At 51.5% G+C, this 16,959-nt stretch overlaps 1 protein-coding gene across 2 annotated transcripts in view; it reads right to left on the minus strand.

The window, feature by feature from the left end:
* SH3RF3 (SH3 domain containing ring finger 3) overlaps positions 1-16,959 on the minus strand; it is a 159,638-nt gene that overhangs the window by 71,243 nt on the left and 71,436 nt on the right. For both annotated transcript variants that reach the window (XM_006054830.4, XR_327239.4), the window contains exon 2: positions 10,147-10,401. In XM_006054830.4, coding sequence (XP_006054892.2) covers positions 10,147-10,401 — 255 coding nt within the window. The remainder of the gene's footprint in view (positions 1-10,146; positions 10,402-16,959) is intronic.

Raw genomic sequence — 16,959 nt, forward strand, 5'->3', positions numbered from 1 at the left:
GCATGCTCATTACAGTGTTTGCTCAACTAGAGAAAAACTAGAGACAAATGTACAAAGAGGGCTAGTTCGATAACTCGTGGTATGTCCACCAATATAACACCAGTCACCCAGTGCTGCCTAAGGAGGATGGGAAGGTGGAGATGCTCACAGTCTGGAGGTGCAGCAATTCAGAAGATGGGACCCTAAAAACAGAACCTCTCTTCTCCCACTAAAAAGCCAATTTACAGCAGCACTTTTCACGCGGTACATTGTGTCTGAATACCAAAAAGGAAAAAAATCACTGCTGCTGCTGCTAAGTTGCTTCAGTCATGTCCGACTCTGTGCGACCCCATAGACGGTAGCCCACCAGGCTCCCCTGTCCCTGGGATTCTCCAGGCAAGAACACTGGAGTGGGTTGCCATTTCCTTCTCCAATGCATGAAAGTGAAAAGTGAAAGTGAAGTCGCTCAGTCGTGTCTGACTCTTAGTGACCCCATGGACTGCAGCCTACCAGGCTCCTCCGTCCATGGGATTTTCCAGGCGAGAGTACTGGAGTGGGTTGCCATTGCCTTCTCCAAAAAATCGCTAGGTGTCCTAAAAAGCAAAAAATAGTTTGAAGACAAAGAGCAAGCATCAGAACCAGACTTAGATATGGAAGGAATGTTGGAATTATCAAACAGGGAATTTAAAACAACCATGGTTAATATGCTAAGGGCTCTAATGCATTAGGTAGGCAGCATGCAAAAACAGGTAGGCATTGCAAACTGGCAGGTGGTACGTCCAAGAAAGAACTGCAAAGAAATGCTGGAGATCAAAAGCACTGCAACAGAAATAATGACTTTTAGAGGCTTATTAGTAGATTTAACACAGCTGAGGAAAGAGTCTCTGAGCTTAAGGATGTCTCAATAGAAACCTCTCAAACTGAAAAGCAAAGAGAACAAAGACAAAAAAATAAACAAAAATCCATAACAGAATGGAATATCCAAAAATTGTGGGATAACTACAAGAGGTGTAATATACACATAATGGGAATATAGAAAGGAGAAGACAGAAAAAATAAACAAAAGAAATATTTGACACAACAATAACTGAGGATTCTATACCCTGAAAATAATTCCTTCATCAATAGTGAGGGAGAAACAAAGACTTTCTGAGACAAACAAAAATTGAGGAAATTTGTTGCCAGGAGACCTGCCTTGCAAAAAATGTTAAAAGAAGTTCCTTAGAAGAAAAGCTGCATAGGTCAAAACCTTTGAATCTACATAAAGAAAGAACATTGGAGAAGGAATAAGTGAAAGTAAAAGAAAAAATAGTTCACAATAATAACAGCAACAATGAATCTGATTAAGTATACCTATCTACCTACCACATATATGTATCTATGTATACAAAGTATATATTACATAGTATGTAAGTATATTGGAGAAGGGCATGGCAACCCACTCCAGTATTCTTGCCTGGAGAATCCCGTGGACAGAAGAGCCTGGTGGGCTACAGTCCATGGGGTTTCAAAGAGTTGAACATGACTGAGTGACTAACACACACACAGATGTAAGTATATATATTATGTATATTGACATCCATGTTTAATGAATATCAGCAATGACACAAAGGACAAGAGGAAGGAATTAGGAATATTTTATTATTATAAGGTACCCACACTGTATAGTGTCATTTGAAAGTGGACTTGGATTAGTTGTAAATGTGTATTGCAATTTCTAGGGCAACCACTAAAAAAATTGTTTTAAAGGTACAACTGATATGCTAAGACAGGAAAGAAAATGCAATCATATAAATTGCTCAATTAAGACTATAAAAGGCAAAAGAGAGTAGAAAACAAAATAGGAACAAAAATCAAAGACAACAAATAGAAAACAAAGGTGGTAAATATTAATCCAACAATATCAACAATCACATTTAATAGCAATAGTCTAAATGTACAAATTGAAAGAGAGTGTCATGGTGGATTAAAAATAAACAAGACCCAAGCATATGTTGTCTGTAAGAAACCCACTTTAAATATAAAGATACATATAAGTGAAAAATAATGAGATAAGGAAAGATATACCACACTAACACTATTCAAAAGAAAGCTGCAATAGCTATAAAGGAGAAACAACACAAATCACTATTATTAGTAACGAAAGAGGGGACATGACCACAGATACCTTGGGCATTAAAAAGATAATAAAGAAATATTATGAACAAATCTATGCCCACAGATTTAATAAACAAAATGGGCCAATTTCTTTAAAGACACAATCTGCTGAAATTCACACAAGAAAAATACTAATAGACAATCTGAATAAGTCTGTATCTGTTAAAGAAATTGAATCAATAATTAATAAACTTCCCAAACAGAAAGCACCAGACCCAGATGGGTTCACTCGTGGATTCTACCAACATTTAAGGAAGAAATTATGCCAAATTCTCTAACAATTTCTTTCAGAAAACAGAAGCAGAGGGACTACTTCCTAACTCATTCTATGAGGTCAGCAATATAACATACACCTCACTAAAGAAGATACATAGCTGGCACATGAAATGATACTGCACATCATATGTCATCAGGGATATGCAAATGAAAACAACATGCCACTGCACACGGTTATTAATAGAATGGCCAAAATCCAGAACAACGGCAACATCAAAAGGATTGTAAAAGGATCAGTGGTTACCAGGAGTTGTGGGGGAGAGAGAGTGGTGGCTTGTGCAAGCTTCCTGATGGGAGGGACTGGCTGTGGGGAGAACGGGTCTTGCTCTGGTGGGCAAGGCCACACTCAGTAAATCTTTAATCCAATTTTCTGCTGATGGGTGGAACTGTGAGCCCTCTCTATTAGTTGTTTGGCCTGAGGTGGCCCAGTCCTGGAGTCTGCAGTCCTATGGTAAAGCCATTGGCTGGGCTGAGCACCAGCAAGTGACCAACTTCCTGATATCACTGAGGCTAGTTCCCCACCGCTCTGCTCTGCTCCAACCTGACCTGTACCAGGGACACAACCTCCGTGAGGAGCACTGAGAGTTGAGTGGCACTGCAGAGCCGCCAGCACCAAGTTCCATAGGTCCTGCCAACAGTCACACCTTCTCCCACCACCAACACAGGACCCAGAAAACGATGCCTGGGTCCTTGTCAGGCCTCGGATTTGCTGTCATACTTCACAGCCTAGGGCTGGGGTAGGCATCTGCTCTGCAGCCTCTTGAGAAGGTGAATAAATGCACCCCCTGGGACCCCAGCTGTGTTGGACAGGGCAGGCCTGAGTCCAGGGCACAGTGCGCTGCTCACGGGGGCGCCGAGGCCTCTGTGAAATAAGCTGAGCGGCTACGCAGGGACCTCTGGGCAGCACCACTGAAGCTGCAGACTCTCCAGCCTGGACCAGGGAGTTGGCATCTCAGGATCTGCTGGGCGTACCTTCTCTGTCTAGTGCTCAACTCTGCTCTTTTAGGATGGGAGCTGCCAGAGATGCAGGAGGAGAGTGGGTGAAGGGGTCTGGGTGAGGGCCAGCAAGACTAGATGGAAACCACCGCCAGTGGGCAGGTTGGCCGGAGCCCAGTTCCCTAGCGCTGCCCAGGGTGGAGCAACAAGTGTCCTCTTCCTGATGCCAGGACACCAGTGAAGGGTTGGAGAGTGGGACAAGGTCTGGGCCAGTCTGGCCGCGTCAAGGATTTTCTGGATGAAAGTTGCTCTGTGTCATCTTTCCACCTTCAGACACACAACTTTGCTTCACTTCCAGGCTCCCTGGCAAGTGCTCCTCTTGCGGGTCAGTGGATCCCCTAGGCCACCTCCCTGTTCCAAGCTCAACCAACATCGAGGGCCAGGGCCCAGAGGCAGAGCTCAGAGTGGTCCTGAGCGGACACTGGTCATATGAGGAATGGACTGCCTTCCTGCTCAGGCTCAGTGGGCAGCACACTGGCAAAGGAGTCAGGCCCCACATCAAGGGGCTTTAACTGCATTTCTAATTAATTCATCCAACACTCCCATGTTTGTAGGGCTTCCCTGTGGCTCAGTGGTAAAGAATCCTCCTGCAATGCAGGAGACACAGGTTCAGTTCCTGGGTCTGGAAGATCCTCTGGAGGAGGAAATGGCAATCCACTCCAGCATTCTTGCCTAGAGAATCCCATGGACAGAGAAGCCTGGCGGGCTACAGTCCATAGGATGGCAAAGAGTCGGACATGACAGAGCAATGAAGAATACATGCACAAACCCCTGTCTGTGCATGACTCCTGCCGGGGAAAAGCCAAGCTGCAGACAGATGAATCTGTTAGGAAGCCCAGGCCTGAGGCTTTTCCTCTCTGACCTGCCAGGAGACTGGGGTCTCTGCCTGCACTGAAGTCCTGGACACCACAGGGTGGCTGGCTGAGTACACTGTCCCCAGCACCCTGTCAAAGGGACGTCTCACACACTGAGGGCCTGGCCCACACCCAGAAAGTTCCCACAGCAGCTCCAAGAAGACTAGCCCTGGGGGCTGGACCATTTCCTAAATGCACTGTGGGGTGGATCACACATGGGGAACCTGCCCTTCCAGGGGCCTCTGAGCTCCTCGGGCCCCTCTTTTCCTGCAGCCACGTGGTCTCCAAGAGGCAATGAGAAGCAGAGACCAGGGGAAGCCCTTCAGAAACGCCTTGAGAGCGTCATGACTGCCCTCAGGACAGAGGACACACAGGGGCCCAGGCTGCTCACAGTGGGCACAGTGGCCTTGACCTGGGGGCTGAGGGCTTCCACACCCCTGTGACTCTGCCCAGATGCAGTTACCAGGACAAGATGGGCACAGGGGACCCATCTGGGGACTCAGCTCCAATGCGTGTGTCTGTGGAGGAGGCCCAGCCTGGTGGAGTGTCCTGGGCAAAGGCAGAAAGGACAGAAAGCCGTGGGCATGGAGGCAAGCCCCCGATTGGTGCCTGTTTTGAGGCTGGTTCCCAAAATGCCTTTGTTCATTGAATCCTATCAACTCCATTTTATAGTCAAAAAAGATACTCAGAGGTGCAGTAAATGATTCAAGTGAAAGTAAAAGTGTTAGTTGCTCAGTCGTGTCCAACTCTTTGTGACTCCATGGTCTGCCCATGAAATTCTCCAGGCAAGAAAACTGGAGTGGATTGCCATTCCCTTCTCGAAGGGATCTTCTGGACCCAGGGATTGAACCTGGGTATCCTGCACTGCGAGCAGATTCTTCACCATCTGAGCTACCAGGGAAGCCCTAAATGACCCAAAGTAAGAGATAAAAGTGAAGGTGTCACAATTTGAATCCCATCTCACTCAGGAGCTGAAACTCTGAATACATTTGATTTCTATCAGAACTTGCTTTGGGATTAATGCTGGGCCAATTCACAAAGCAGAGAATCTTCTCATTGAGGAAGGACCAGTAAACACTCAGAGGTGGAGGAAGGCCGTGGGGAGGGTTTGGTGGAGCTGCCAGCAGGAGGGGCATCTGCCGGAGTCAGGACAACAGTGGGGCTTTAAATGGGCTTGGCCGGCTCAGAGCAACCAGCCCAGCCCCACCCCGTCACATGGAGGGCACTGTCACAGGGGTGCCAGTCCGGAGGAATGGGCTGGCAGAGCGGGATGCTGCTCTGCTGTCACCTTGAGTCTTCTCATCCACACATGCCCAGCTCGTTGGAGTGGGACTGCTATGAAGTTATAAATTGTGCTTTTTATAGCTGCTCTACCTACGAGAAGTAATTATGCACTCTTCCTCAATGAAACAAAGACTTTGGTTTTAGAATGACTTTAATTAATGCAATTTTAACAAGACTGTTCAAGAGCTGACATCGAAGGTAAGAATCTTGCTTTGATGCACATGCCTCATGCCTTTTAAAACCTCATCCATCCCCCCATAGTGATGCTTTTTAAAGGGAAGTTAGCACCATCCATGGATTTTAGACGCTCCTTCTTTCCTTGCTGAGTCCAGAAAGGAACATATCCAAACAGCAAAACACTCCCTGGAGGCAAAAACCAAGCTGGTCGGAGCCACGTGGTCACTCAAGGTGGTGAGAGGGAGGCTGTTAGAACCAGTATTCCAGGCCAGTGGAGGGAAGCTCAGGCTGTCACGCAGGGTGGCAGGGATGGGGGCGGGGGGAGTGGCGGCTGGAGGGGAGAGAGGAGAACAGGCAGGTGCTCGGACAAGCAGGCTGTGCCCTAACTTAAGGGGTGTGGAGTGGGTGCTGGTGACACGCCTGTGTGAACACGGTGGGGAACACGGCCGGGCCATAGCAAGGTCTTCACCAGGAAGCGTGCCCTGCCGTCTCCAACTCTCCATGTCAGTCCGTGGACTGAAGAGAAAGAAAGTCCTGGACGAGCAGCCCGAGGGATGCGTGGCCCACCGGCTCCCACACCTCTGCTCCCTAATCTGGGCTCAAAGTCCCGGGAAGACCGGGGGCCACCCGCCTCAACGGCACAGTCCAGGCGCCAGGGCCCCCGTGAGCCAGTGGCAGCAGCGCCACCACAAGGCGAGTCTCAAGGACCCGAGTGCGCACCTTCTCCATGGGGCCGCTTTAATGCCTCTTTTGAAATACCACACACATTACCCACCGCCTTGACCAGACACCCCGCACACCTCCTGGGTGACCCACACTGCCCATCACACTCAAAAACTGTCTCCTGGATTCCTGCCCTGTCTCCCCAGCTGACATCAGGCTTGTTGGTACAGCCCAGCTCCCAGCGGAGCTTGGCTCAGCACGTTTTGCTGGTGAGCAGCCAGGTGCCCCTCTGTCCTTTCTCCAGTAGGCTCTGGACTTCCCCCCAGAGGTGAGGGTACCAGGCAGAGGCTGGCACACGGAGCGTGTGATGGAGGAGGAGGACAGGGAGGCCTCTGCCTTCTCTCACGGGGAGGGGACGCTGGCGGGTCCCGCACTGCAGCTGTCCACTCGGTGAGCCTCCTCCACGAAGGCTGTGAGGAGGGCCCACCCCGACCCTGTCAGCCGTGACGGGTCTGTGTCCTCACAAGGGCTCAATCCAACCCCCAAGGGGCGGCTCTCTTGATCCTTAAAGCACAGAGCACCAGGGCCCAGGGGTCTCAGGGCAGGCTGGGCACGGGAGCTGGGCACTAGGGGAGTGGGCACCAGAGGGTCTGCTGCCTGACCTCACTTGGCAGCCCGTGCTCCAACCTCAGAGGGGGATGCCTAATGCTGCTTTCAGGGAAGCTGCAGGGCCGGGTGACAATCACAATGAACACCCTGATGGAAGGGAAGTGGAGAGAGTTAAACGTGAATGAAAAGAGATCATTCACCTTCGGGCTGAACAATGGAACGGCCTGCACAGAACAGGCCAATTTTGCTCAAAATGGAGCACGGGGTTCTCACATCCCTGCACAGTGCTCGGCACCACAGCTAAGCTCGGGTCTGAGCAGAGGAGAGGCTCACAGTGAGCTGGAACCTAGCTCTGTGTTTACAACTGCGTGCGGGGAGAGACTGGAGGAGGAGACACAGGACAGGACATGGGAGAGGGGCAGGTCTGTGCAGCCTCTTAGAGCTGTGGCTTTGCTAGACACCCGCTGACCGGAAACCCCCTCCACAGGTGGAACCTGTCCACTCTGGCCGGGCATGATAGTAACCACTTGCGTTAATTATCTTACAATAGGTGATACCAACAGGGAGCTTGGAACCAAGAAGTTACCACCAGCTGGAAGAATTTGGGAGAAGATACCAGCCCATAATAAGCTCTGCCAACCTCCTAGGAACCCTGGTGCCGGAATCCATCTTGGCTGAAAGAGGCACGTGCCACCGGCAAGGATCCTGAGTCAGAACAAACACAGGGCAAGCAAGATGACTGGCCAGAAACAAGCCGGTAACTAACCCCATTACCTTAAAACCAGAGACTGCGAGCCACGTGGAGAGTGGCTCTCCTGGGGTCCTGCTGTTCTCTGCCTGGGTGCCCTTCCCAGTTAAGTCTTGTGCTTTTTCAGCACATGTATCATCTTGGACAATTCATTTCTGAGCATTAGACAAAAGCCCACTCCCAGGCCCTGACGAGGCCTCCCTCCTACAACAGCTTCAACATCAGGAAGACAGGCTTCTGGGGACCCTGGTAGGCAGTTGTGAAGATCAACAACTAATTGATGATGTTTCCGAGGTCCAGGTGCTCTGGCCCTCCCAGCCCTGGACTGGGATGAAGTGAAGAAGCCAGGAAGTGGGGATGTTCACAAGCCCTGACTCTGCTACCTCTGCACATTGACACTGCACCCCCAAGGCCGGGAGGCTGGAAGCCAGGCTGCTCCGTGTCTCACTCGGTCCCCAGGACAGTTCAGTTCAGTTCAGTCACTCAGTCATGTCCGACTCTTTGCGACCCCATGGACTGCAGCACACCAGGCTTCCCAGTCCATCACTAACTCCCAAAGCTTGCTCAAACTCATGTCCACTGAGGCAGTGATACCATCCAACCATCTCATCCTCTGTTGTCCCCTTCTCCTCCTGCCTTCAATCTTTCCCAGCATTAGGGTCTTTTCTAATGAGTCAGTTCTTCCCATCAGGTTGCCAAAGTATTGGCGCTTCAGCTTCAGCATCAGTCCTTCCAATGAATATTCAGGACTGATTTCCTTTAGGATGGAGTGGTTGGATCTCCTTGCAGTCCAAGGGACTCTCAAGAGTCTTCTCCAACACCACAGTTCAAAAGCATCAATTTTTTGGTGCTCAGCTTTCTTTATAGTCCAGCTCTCACATCCACACATGACTATTGGAAACACCATAGCTTTGACTAGATGGACCTTTGTTGAGAAATTAACGTCTCTGCTTTTTATTTCGCTGTCTAGGTTGGTCATAACTTTCCTTCCAAGGAGTGTCTTTTAATATCATGGCTGCAGTCACCATCTGCAGTTATTTTGGACCCCCAAAATAAAGTCTCTCACCGTTTCCATTGTTTTCACATCTATTTGCCATGAAATGATGGGACCAGATGCCATGATCTTAGATTTCTGAGTGTTGAGTTTTAAGTCAAACTTTTCACTCTTTCAGCCTTTCATCAAGAGGCTCTTCAGTTCCTCTTCCCTTTCTGCCATAAGGGTGGTGTCATCTGCATATCTGAGATGTATTTCATATTTCTCCTGGCAATCTTGATTTCAGCTTGTGCTTCATCCAGCCCGCCATTTCACATGATGTACTCTGCACAGAAGTTAAATAAGCAGGGTGACAATATACAGTCTTGACATACTCCTTTCCCAATTTGGAACTAGTCTGTTGTTCCATGTCCGCTTCTAACTGTTGCTTCTTGACCTGCATACAGATTTCTCAGGAGGCAGGTCAGGTCGTCTGGTATTCCCATCTCTTGAAGAATTTTCCATAGTTTGTGGTGATCCACAGAGTCAAAGGCTTTGGCATAGTCAATAAAGCAGAAATAAATGTTTTTCTGGAACTCTTGCTTTTTGATGATCCAACAGATGTTGGCAATTTGATCTCTGGTTCCTCTGCCTTTTCTAAATCCAGCTTGAACATCTGGAAGTTCATCGTTCACATACTGTTGAAGCCTGGCTTGGAGAATTTTGAGCATTACTTTGCTAGCATGTGAGATAAGTACAATTGTGCAGTAGTTTGAACATTCTTTGGCATTGCCTTTCTTTGGGATTGGAATGAAAACTGACCTTTTCCAGTCCTATGGCCAATGCTGAGTTTTCCAAATTTGCTGGCATGTTGAGTACAGCACTTTCACAGCATTATCTTTTAGGATTTGAAATAGCTCAACTGGAATTCCATCACCTCCACTAGCTTTGTTTGCAGTGATGCTTCCTAAGGCCCACTTGACTTCATATTCCAGGTTGTCCCCAGGACAATCACATAGGAAATACAACTAGTTTGCCACTGACTGGGTCCCGAGGTCTCAGTGGAGCCTCATATGGCGCAAACACACGCATCTACCCCCAGACCCTCCAAGAAGGGCTGGCCCGGGCTGGTTTCTGGGCCCAGCTCCCACTCCAGGATCTGACCAGGGGTCTCTGCCATGGTCTCCCCAGCAAGCCCCCTCCAAGGGCCCATGAGCCCTGCACACCCATGACTTGGCAAACAAGGGTCCTGCCCCCACTACCAGAGAGCACCTATCAGTGGGGCTGGGTGCCCCTTCTTCTACCTGGCAGACCCTCAGTAAGAAGAAACCACTGCTGTCTCCACTGGGGCAGGGCCAGGATTCACATGCTCACCCAGGCTCCCGGCTTGGGCTGTGGTCGGGGGACGGCTGCGTTCGAACCCACCTTACCTTGCTGAAGCTCAGACAGTCTTTGTCCTGGTCTCTGTCCTTCATCTCGAAATCATAGAGCGCTTTGCCCTGGGGCGGGGCCGGGGGCAGTGGCCGCACGCTCTGGACGAAGCCGGCAGGCAGGAGGCCGTGGTACCAGAGCTCGTCGCCCCGGCGCTGCAGGACGACAGCGTCCCCTTCGCCGCACCTGAGTTCCCCAGGCTCTGTCCCCTCAAAGTTGAGCAGGGCTTTGCCAGCAGGTGGTGGGGGAGGGCCCTGGAAACAGAACATGCGTTACTCAGCAGCTGCCTGGCCAGTGCCTGACCTGTGGGGCCCCCAAGTCTCAGAGCCCAGGAGCGGGGATACCTCTTAGGAATACAGGGTACTCACAGCCCACCTGGTACACACAGCGCTTGGCACAATAGCCTAACTCGACTCGGTCCAAAAATATGGGCCACGCCCTGCTGGACAGGGTCTGCGGGGGGTCCCCAGACATGCCCCAGGCCTCCCTGAGGGCTGCCATGCGCTGAGCTGGCAGGATGCTGAGGAGGAGCTGGGAGACCTTCATGCAGACTCTGAGAGAGATAGGGCCCCTACCCGGGCTCTGGCTCCAGAATGCTCTGCCCACTACTGCGTGCTGACTGGTCATCCCCTGGGTGCCATCCCCCCTGCTGCATTCCTGGCCACCACCATCCCACAGGACGGTGACTCAGAACGTGTGTCTGGGGGTTTCAAGCTGAAAGGACAGACTTGCTGGGCTGTTTCACACCCCCTCACCCCGCACATCACCACTGCAGGGCCTGGGGGCACGGGCTCCAGGCCCACCAGGGGGAAAGGCACCCCTAGGGCTGAGAGTGCTAATGAGGGGTCCCGGCTGCCCTGCCATCCCCATCTCGCCTGCCATGGCCCCTGGCTTCCGGAGGTCATGGTGGCCTCATCTATAAGAGCCTGAGGCAGGTCCTTTTTAGGTGGGACGCCCCCATCCTCCTGTCAAAGGTCATCCAGTCCACTACCCTTCTGATCTGCTGTCTAGCCTCGAGCCAATCTCGGGCCCCCTGCTCTTGGGTAACATGGGTCCACTGAGCCCCACACCTCGCACCTGGGGCAACTGCCAACTAACCCCCGGTCTGGTTTGTGTAGGCCAGGGTGCCTGAGTTTCTCTCCTGCTTCTTTGCAGTGACCAGTTCCCATGGCTGCCAGCCTCTGAGCGAGGGAAAGACAGAGGCCAGATGCCTCCGGAGCAGAGACAGGAGTGGGCCTAGCAGATGGCTTGGGCTCCTGCCACAGCCTCAGGCGGAGGTCGGAGCAAGCACACAACCTTACCAGCTCCAGCCACACCTGCTGAGGTGGCCACGCTGCTGTTTGGTCCTGTCAGTGGACCAGAAGGTGGCAAGAGGAGGCAGACTAGGGGAGCAGGACTGGGAGATGGAGAGACATCCACCTCACTAATCCCCTCCCGCCCCTCAGACTGCCAAGACCAGCATCTCCTATAGAACTGAGAGGAGGGGCCACCTTAAGTTTCGTGGTGGGCAGGGGGAGGTGCACTCCTGGGAGGTGAAGAATAGAAGTCAGATGGAGCTAGGGGGCAGTTGCTGTGTGAACCCGAGCCTCTCCCCCCAGCAATGCTTGGAGCTGGTGGGTCTCGCACCCCCAGCCTCTCACCCTCTCATGCTTGATGAGATGAACTAATGAGTCCATGAGGAGGTCCTGCCAGGTGGACGTGGGGCCAGGAAAAGACTCTGCAGATGTCACAGCAGTAGCCAGAGGACCCCTGAGACCAGCCCCGGGCCCAACCTCAGGAAGCCCAGGGGGTCTCTGCAGCCCGTCCCTCTAAGTACCCCTCGGAGGAACGGCTGAGTTGAACACTACTACCAAGTGCCGCTCAACAGGCTCAAGACACCCGGGAAACAAGATGAAAGGCGAGAGGGACACACAACTGGGGTGCCTACACCGATTATTAACACAGCCACCCTGTGGGGCATCCATGATAATGAAGACAGATGACGTCGGGCTCGCGGCTCAGGACTCGGACGTGGAGGAGCTGCGGGATGTCACGCAGGCACAGCAGCCCCAGCTCCGTCTTCACTGGGATCGACATATAGGTGAGCTCTGCGGACGCACTGCTTGCACTCGGCTGCCCATAAGGCCCCCGAGAGACCTTCCCGCAAACAGGTCTCACTGTCTGACCCCCGGAAAGACAGGGTGAAGAGTGTGGACGAAGAACTCATTCAGTCTTCAGACTCCAAGGACTCGCTGGGTCTCCCACCACGCCACTCCCCAGGGGGCACATGTTACAGTGTGGGGGCCCCCAGAACAGGCACCACCTGCTTCTACATTCGAGGCTGCATCCCCGACCCTGGCCTGGTTCAGATCACTTACTCAAAATACCTACCAAATGGCTTGCCCTATGGGCCGCCAAGCCAATCCTAGGACAACAGTCGGCTTAAGGGCCTTGGGCTGGAAAGACTTCTCCCAGGATGGGAGGTGGAGAGTCCACACAGCTCTAAACCTTGTTACCACTGGCTGGGCCCAGACGACCGGAAATCCCCGTGGTCACTCAAAGAGGAGCCAGGCCAAGCAAGGGCTAGGAGCTGGAGACACAGGGCCTGCCTCCTGGGAGAGACACATCCTGGTGAGTTCCCTGGACAACGGGTGGGCCCCAGGGGGAGAGCGCCCAGCCTCAAATTAGTCAAATGTCTCAGGGTCTCAGAAGGCAGCAGTGACGGCCAACTGTCCCCCAAGTCCACCTGCTCCTCCTGTCAGAAAGAATATTTCAAGTTTCAACTGGTGCAAGCTCACCAGTTAAGAACTTCACCTCGCTGCTCGAGGGGAGCCCTGGCCACACACCAAGATTCCAGTCAATGAAGGCAAGTGAGAGGGACTTGAGCCAGTTCTGGGCTGAGCTGTGTTTTGCAATGACATTTAGGAGGAAATTCCATGTCTAGTCCCTCACCTCCCAACACTTAACCAGCACCTCCCTCCCTGGGGGCAGAGGAGGGGGTTGCAGCGTTTTCCACAAAGATGACACTCCAAGCAAAGGAGGGAAGGACCAGGTCCTCACGTTGGGGAGCAGGGCCTGGATGTCACATGAAAAAAAGGAAACTTTATCCTGATTGAGCTGCCGTGTTTTGAGATCTTCTCGTCAGCAGGTTAGCCTGTATCCTGCCTGGGTCTGAGGTGGGACTTACAATTTCTTTGCTCATAAGCAGTTTCAAGTCAAAGCGCTTAACATCGCCATGGAGGTCATCACACACACACTTCCCTTCCAACATGGACACTCAGATTTAGAATTACCTGAAAAGGCACATGTTACTAATGTATTTAACCAGAAAGTCCCTGTCTCCTAGTCCACAAATTTCATCTGTAACGAAGTTGTCACTACATCACACTCCAACTGGGAGGTTCTTGGGTTTCACTTTTATTGTAGGTTAAAATTTAAGCTCCTTCTTCTCTTTTTCTTATTAAAAGCTTCCTTTGGATCCTGGCTGTTTCTTTCTCTCTTTTATTTGGATGGTTGTTTCCTTCTTCATGTTTGGACACTTGTTTCTCCAAGAACTTACGGGATACCATGATACACCAGGTCCTGAAGCAGGCTCTGTGCCTCTGGGGAGTGAAACATCCCTTACCCTGAAGGTCATGAAAGCTTGCAACTAAAGACAAGTGCACAACACGTCCCCAGGTGGGTGGAGTGAGCACAACCCCAGGTTTGCAGCACAAACACTGGGCTCCAGGCGTGGACTTTTCTTCCCCACGCACCCTGCAGAGGCAGGGGTGCTCTGTAATGTGCAGTTCCCAAGGAAAGCCCAAGCTCTTCTGACAAGTATGAAAAGGTGAGGTAGAAGGTCAAGGTGAGTGCAGCCAAGGTCAGAGATGAGAGTCTACTCACCCTGGGGGAGCGATGCACCTGTTACACTGGGGAGCAGCCCCACCAGGCACGTGGGGAGCAGGCTCTGCACTCAGGCCTGGCTCACACACCAGGTCATCAAATCCACCCTCCCACATTCCCCAGGAACCTGAAGAGGATATAACTGGTGGTACATAAGGAGCTTCTTATCTCTTAATGGAGAACCCTCTATGAATAAGACTCTCACGGACCGCTGACTGAGGCAAACAAGTGTTTCAGGAGCCTGGATGCGGTCCTAGAAAAGGCAAATGCTTTTAAGCACAGAAAACGGCCAATAAGGAGCCCAGCTCTCCAGCAGGAACACAGGCCAGAGGGTACAGTGAGGATACCGGCCGGCCTGGCACCTGCACACATTAGCTCTAAATTGCATCTGACAGAAGTGATACCAGAGAAGTAGAACCCTGTGTGACACCCCCCTCCCTCCTGTGTCTCTGTGGGCACTGGCTCAGGGCCCCTTTGATTCTAGGGGACATTCTATCCTGACTCACAGTCACTGTCACCCCTTCACAGTGAGGACTGGCTCCTTCCTCCTGAGTACCAGGCTGCACCCCTTTCCACCCACCAGACACTCACATCAACCCTATGAGGCTGGCTTTATGTCATTGCCACTTTGCAGACAGGGAGCTAAAGCATAGTGAAGTTCAGTAACGCGTCCGGGTCCCAGAGGTGGCAGAGTAGTAGACTGTCCTCTGGAGCCCAGCATATACCTGCCACTCATGCTGCTCCTGATAACATGACCACTTATCTAGCTGTAGACCCTGAGCCATGCATGCCAGGCAACATGATTACTGCTCACAGGAACCATGAGAAGTAGGAATCAGTCATTACTGCCACTTGACAAGTGAGAAAAACTAAGAAGCAAATCAGCTCCTTGATGTCGTGAGGCTGGTAAGAGGGGGCCAGCCCTCTTCTCTTAACCACCACCCAAACTGGAGAGGTGAGGGGCCCTGACAATTCTCTGTTTAGTGCAGAAGGAAAAGGGAAGGTGGATTGTTGACCATTAGGCTGGGAGGGTCCAGACTTGTGTTGCATTTATCCAGTTTGAAGAATTGTTCATTTTTCCACTCTCGGGGAAAACAAGCCAACAGCAGACTGACTCTGAGAAGCTCCTAGTTATATTCTGGACAATGGTTACCAGATGAGCATATGACCAAGCCCCTAGAGGGTCTGTTTCATGGTGTGTAGCCCAGTGCTCCCCTAGGAGATGAGGGGCTAGCTGCCTGCAACTCCCCAACAACCCCAGGTCTGTTGTGGCCTCAATCCAGGGATGCTCAGCCAGTCATATGTCCCCACATTCCACCCGGGATCCTGCGGGAAGGTCACTCACCAGAACCTGCTTTATAGGGAGGGGCTTTGTGCTGAGATCTCCAGCCACATATGAAATCTCCAGCCACGTATGAAAGGTGTCTGGGTATATGGGCGACAGGAAGAAAAGCAGAGGCTTCTCGTTGGCTCTGTCCTTTCTCAGGAATGAGAAGCAGATGGCTCCTTTCAGGCCCTTATTTTAGCCCTCACTAACACCACCTTATTTTAAATACTTTAAAAAAACATCATTGCTTCAATGCTATCAAAAAAGAGCTAGATCATAAACAAGGCTGAACGCCAAAGAATCGATGGTGCTGGAGAAGACTCCCAAAAGTCCCTTGGACTGCAAGGAGATCAAACCAGTCAATCCTAAAGGAAATCAGTCCTGAATATTCTTTAGAAGGACTGATGTTGAAGCTGAAGCTCCAATACTTTGGCCACCTGATGCGAAGAGCCTACTCATTGGAAAAGACCCTGATGCTGAGAAAGATTGAAGCCAGGAGGAGAAGGGGACAACAGAGGATGAGATGGTTGGATGGCATCACTGACTCAATGGACATGAGTTTGAGCAAACTCCGGGAGATGGTGAAGGAGAGGGAGGCCTAATGTGCTGCAGTCCATGAGGTTGCAAATAGTTGAACACAACTTAGCGACTAAACAACAACAGCAAGGGAAAAATAAGGTATTTATAAATATCCAGGTTAAAAAATAATCAGTTGCCTTAGGAATCCAGCTCCGAAGACCAGAGGAAGACCACTGTTAGAGCAGGTCCCAGGCTCTGGAGGGATCGGGGGTGACTGGGCATCGGCATGTTTAAGGGCCTGGCTGTGCAGGACGTGATGTGCCCTCTCAACTTGTCCACATCACACGACAGGTGACACACACGCCGGCGAGCTCTGTGGAAACAAAGACCTTAGGCGATAATCTGATCAACACATTTCATCTTTTGATGTTATTTGGCAGAGTCACTACAAGATGCAAAGGGGGACTTCCTGGGGACAGCTTTGCTCCAAATGTGCTCCATGTGCCAGAGAACCGGCCAGCTGTGTGCCGTCGTGCCCACGGGAAGTCCCTTCTCGCCTTCATGCTCTCATGTGACTTCAGAGTGGACGTAGGCAGACCCTAAGGTGTCTGCCCAGGGCCAGGGTCATACCTGGCTGGGGGTGGCTGCTCCACCCGGCCAGGCTCAGCCACACTCACCTCCCACGGCACAGGCCTCCACACAGCCCAGCCCCATGCCAATAGCAGAGGCGGGTGCGCAAAGGCCGCCCTTGTCTTCTGTCAGCTGCCACACCGAGGCCTGGCTTGACTGTTCATTCCCCCACCCCATCAGAACAGCTCAGAGGAACCCAGTGGTTCCTGATCATTTATTACCCATGGCAAGAAATGTTTCAATGCATTTGTGAGAACATGATTAACATACTGTGTAAATTTAAGAGCGTGGTATGCCTCTCCACCCACACAGGCAACTAGCGGCTGCCTGTGGACCCCAGAGTCTGTGAGACCTGCCCAGCAGAGATGCTGATGCCCCCACCTCCTGCCCGACAGATAAAGCTGGTCCTGCTCACCAGTCCTGCCCACCGTGGGCAGCCCGCCTACTCAGAGCAGCAGGGAAGTTAAGAAAG

Source organism: Bubalus bubalis, chromosome 12 (genome assembly GCF_019923935.1).
Source record: "Bubalus bubalis isolate 160015118507 breed Murrah chromosome 12, NDDB_SH_1, whole genome shotgun sequence".
Taxonomy (NCBI): domain Eukaryota; kingdom Metazoa; phylum Chordata; class Mammalia; order Artiodactyla; family Bovidae; genus Bubalus; species Bubalus bubalis.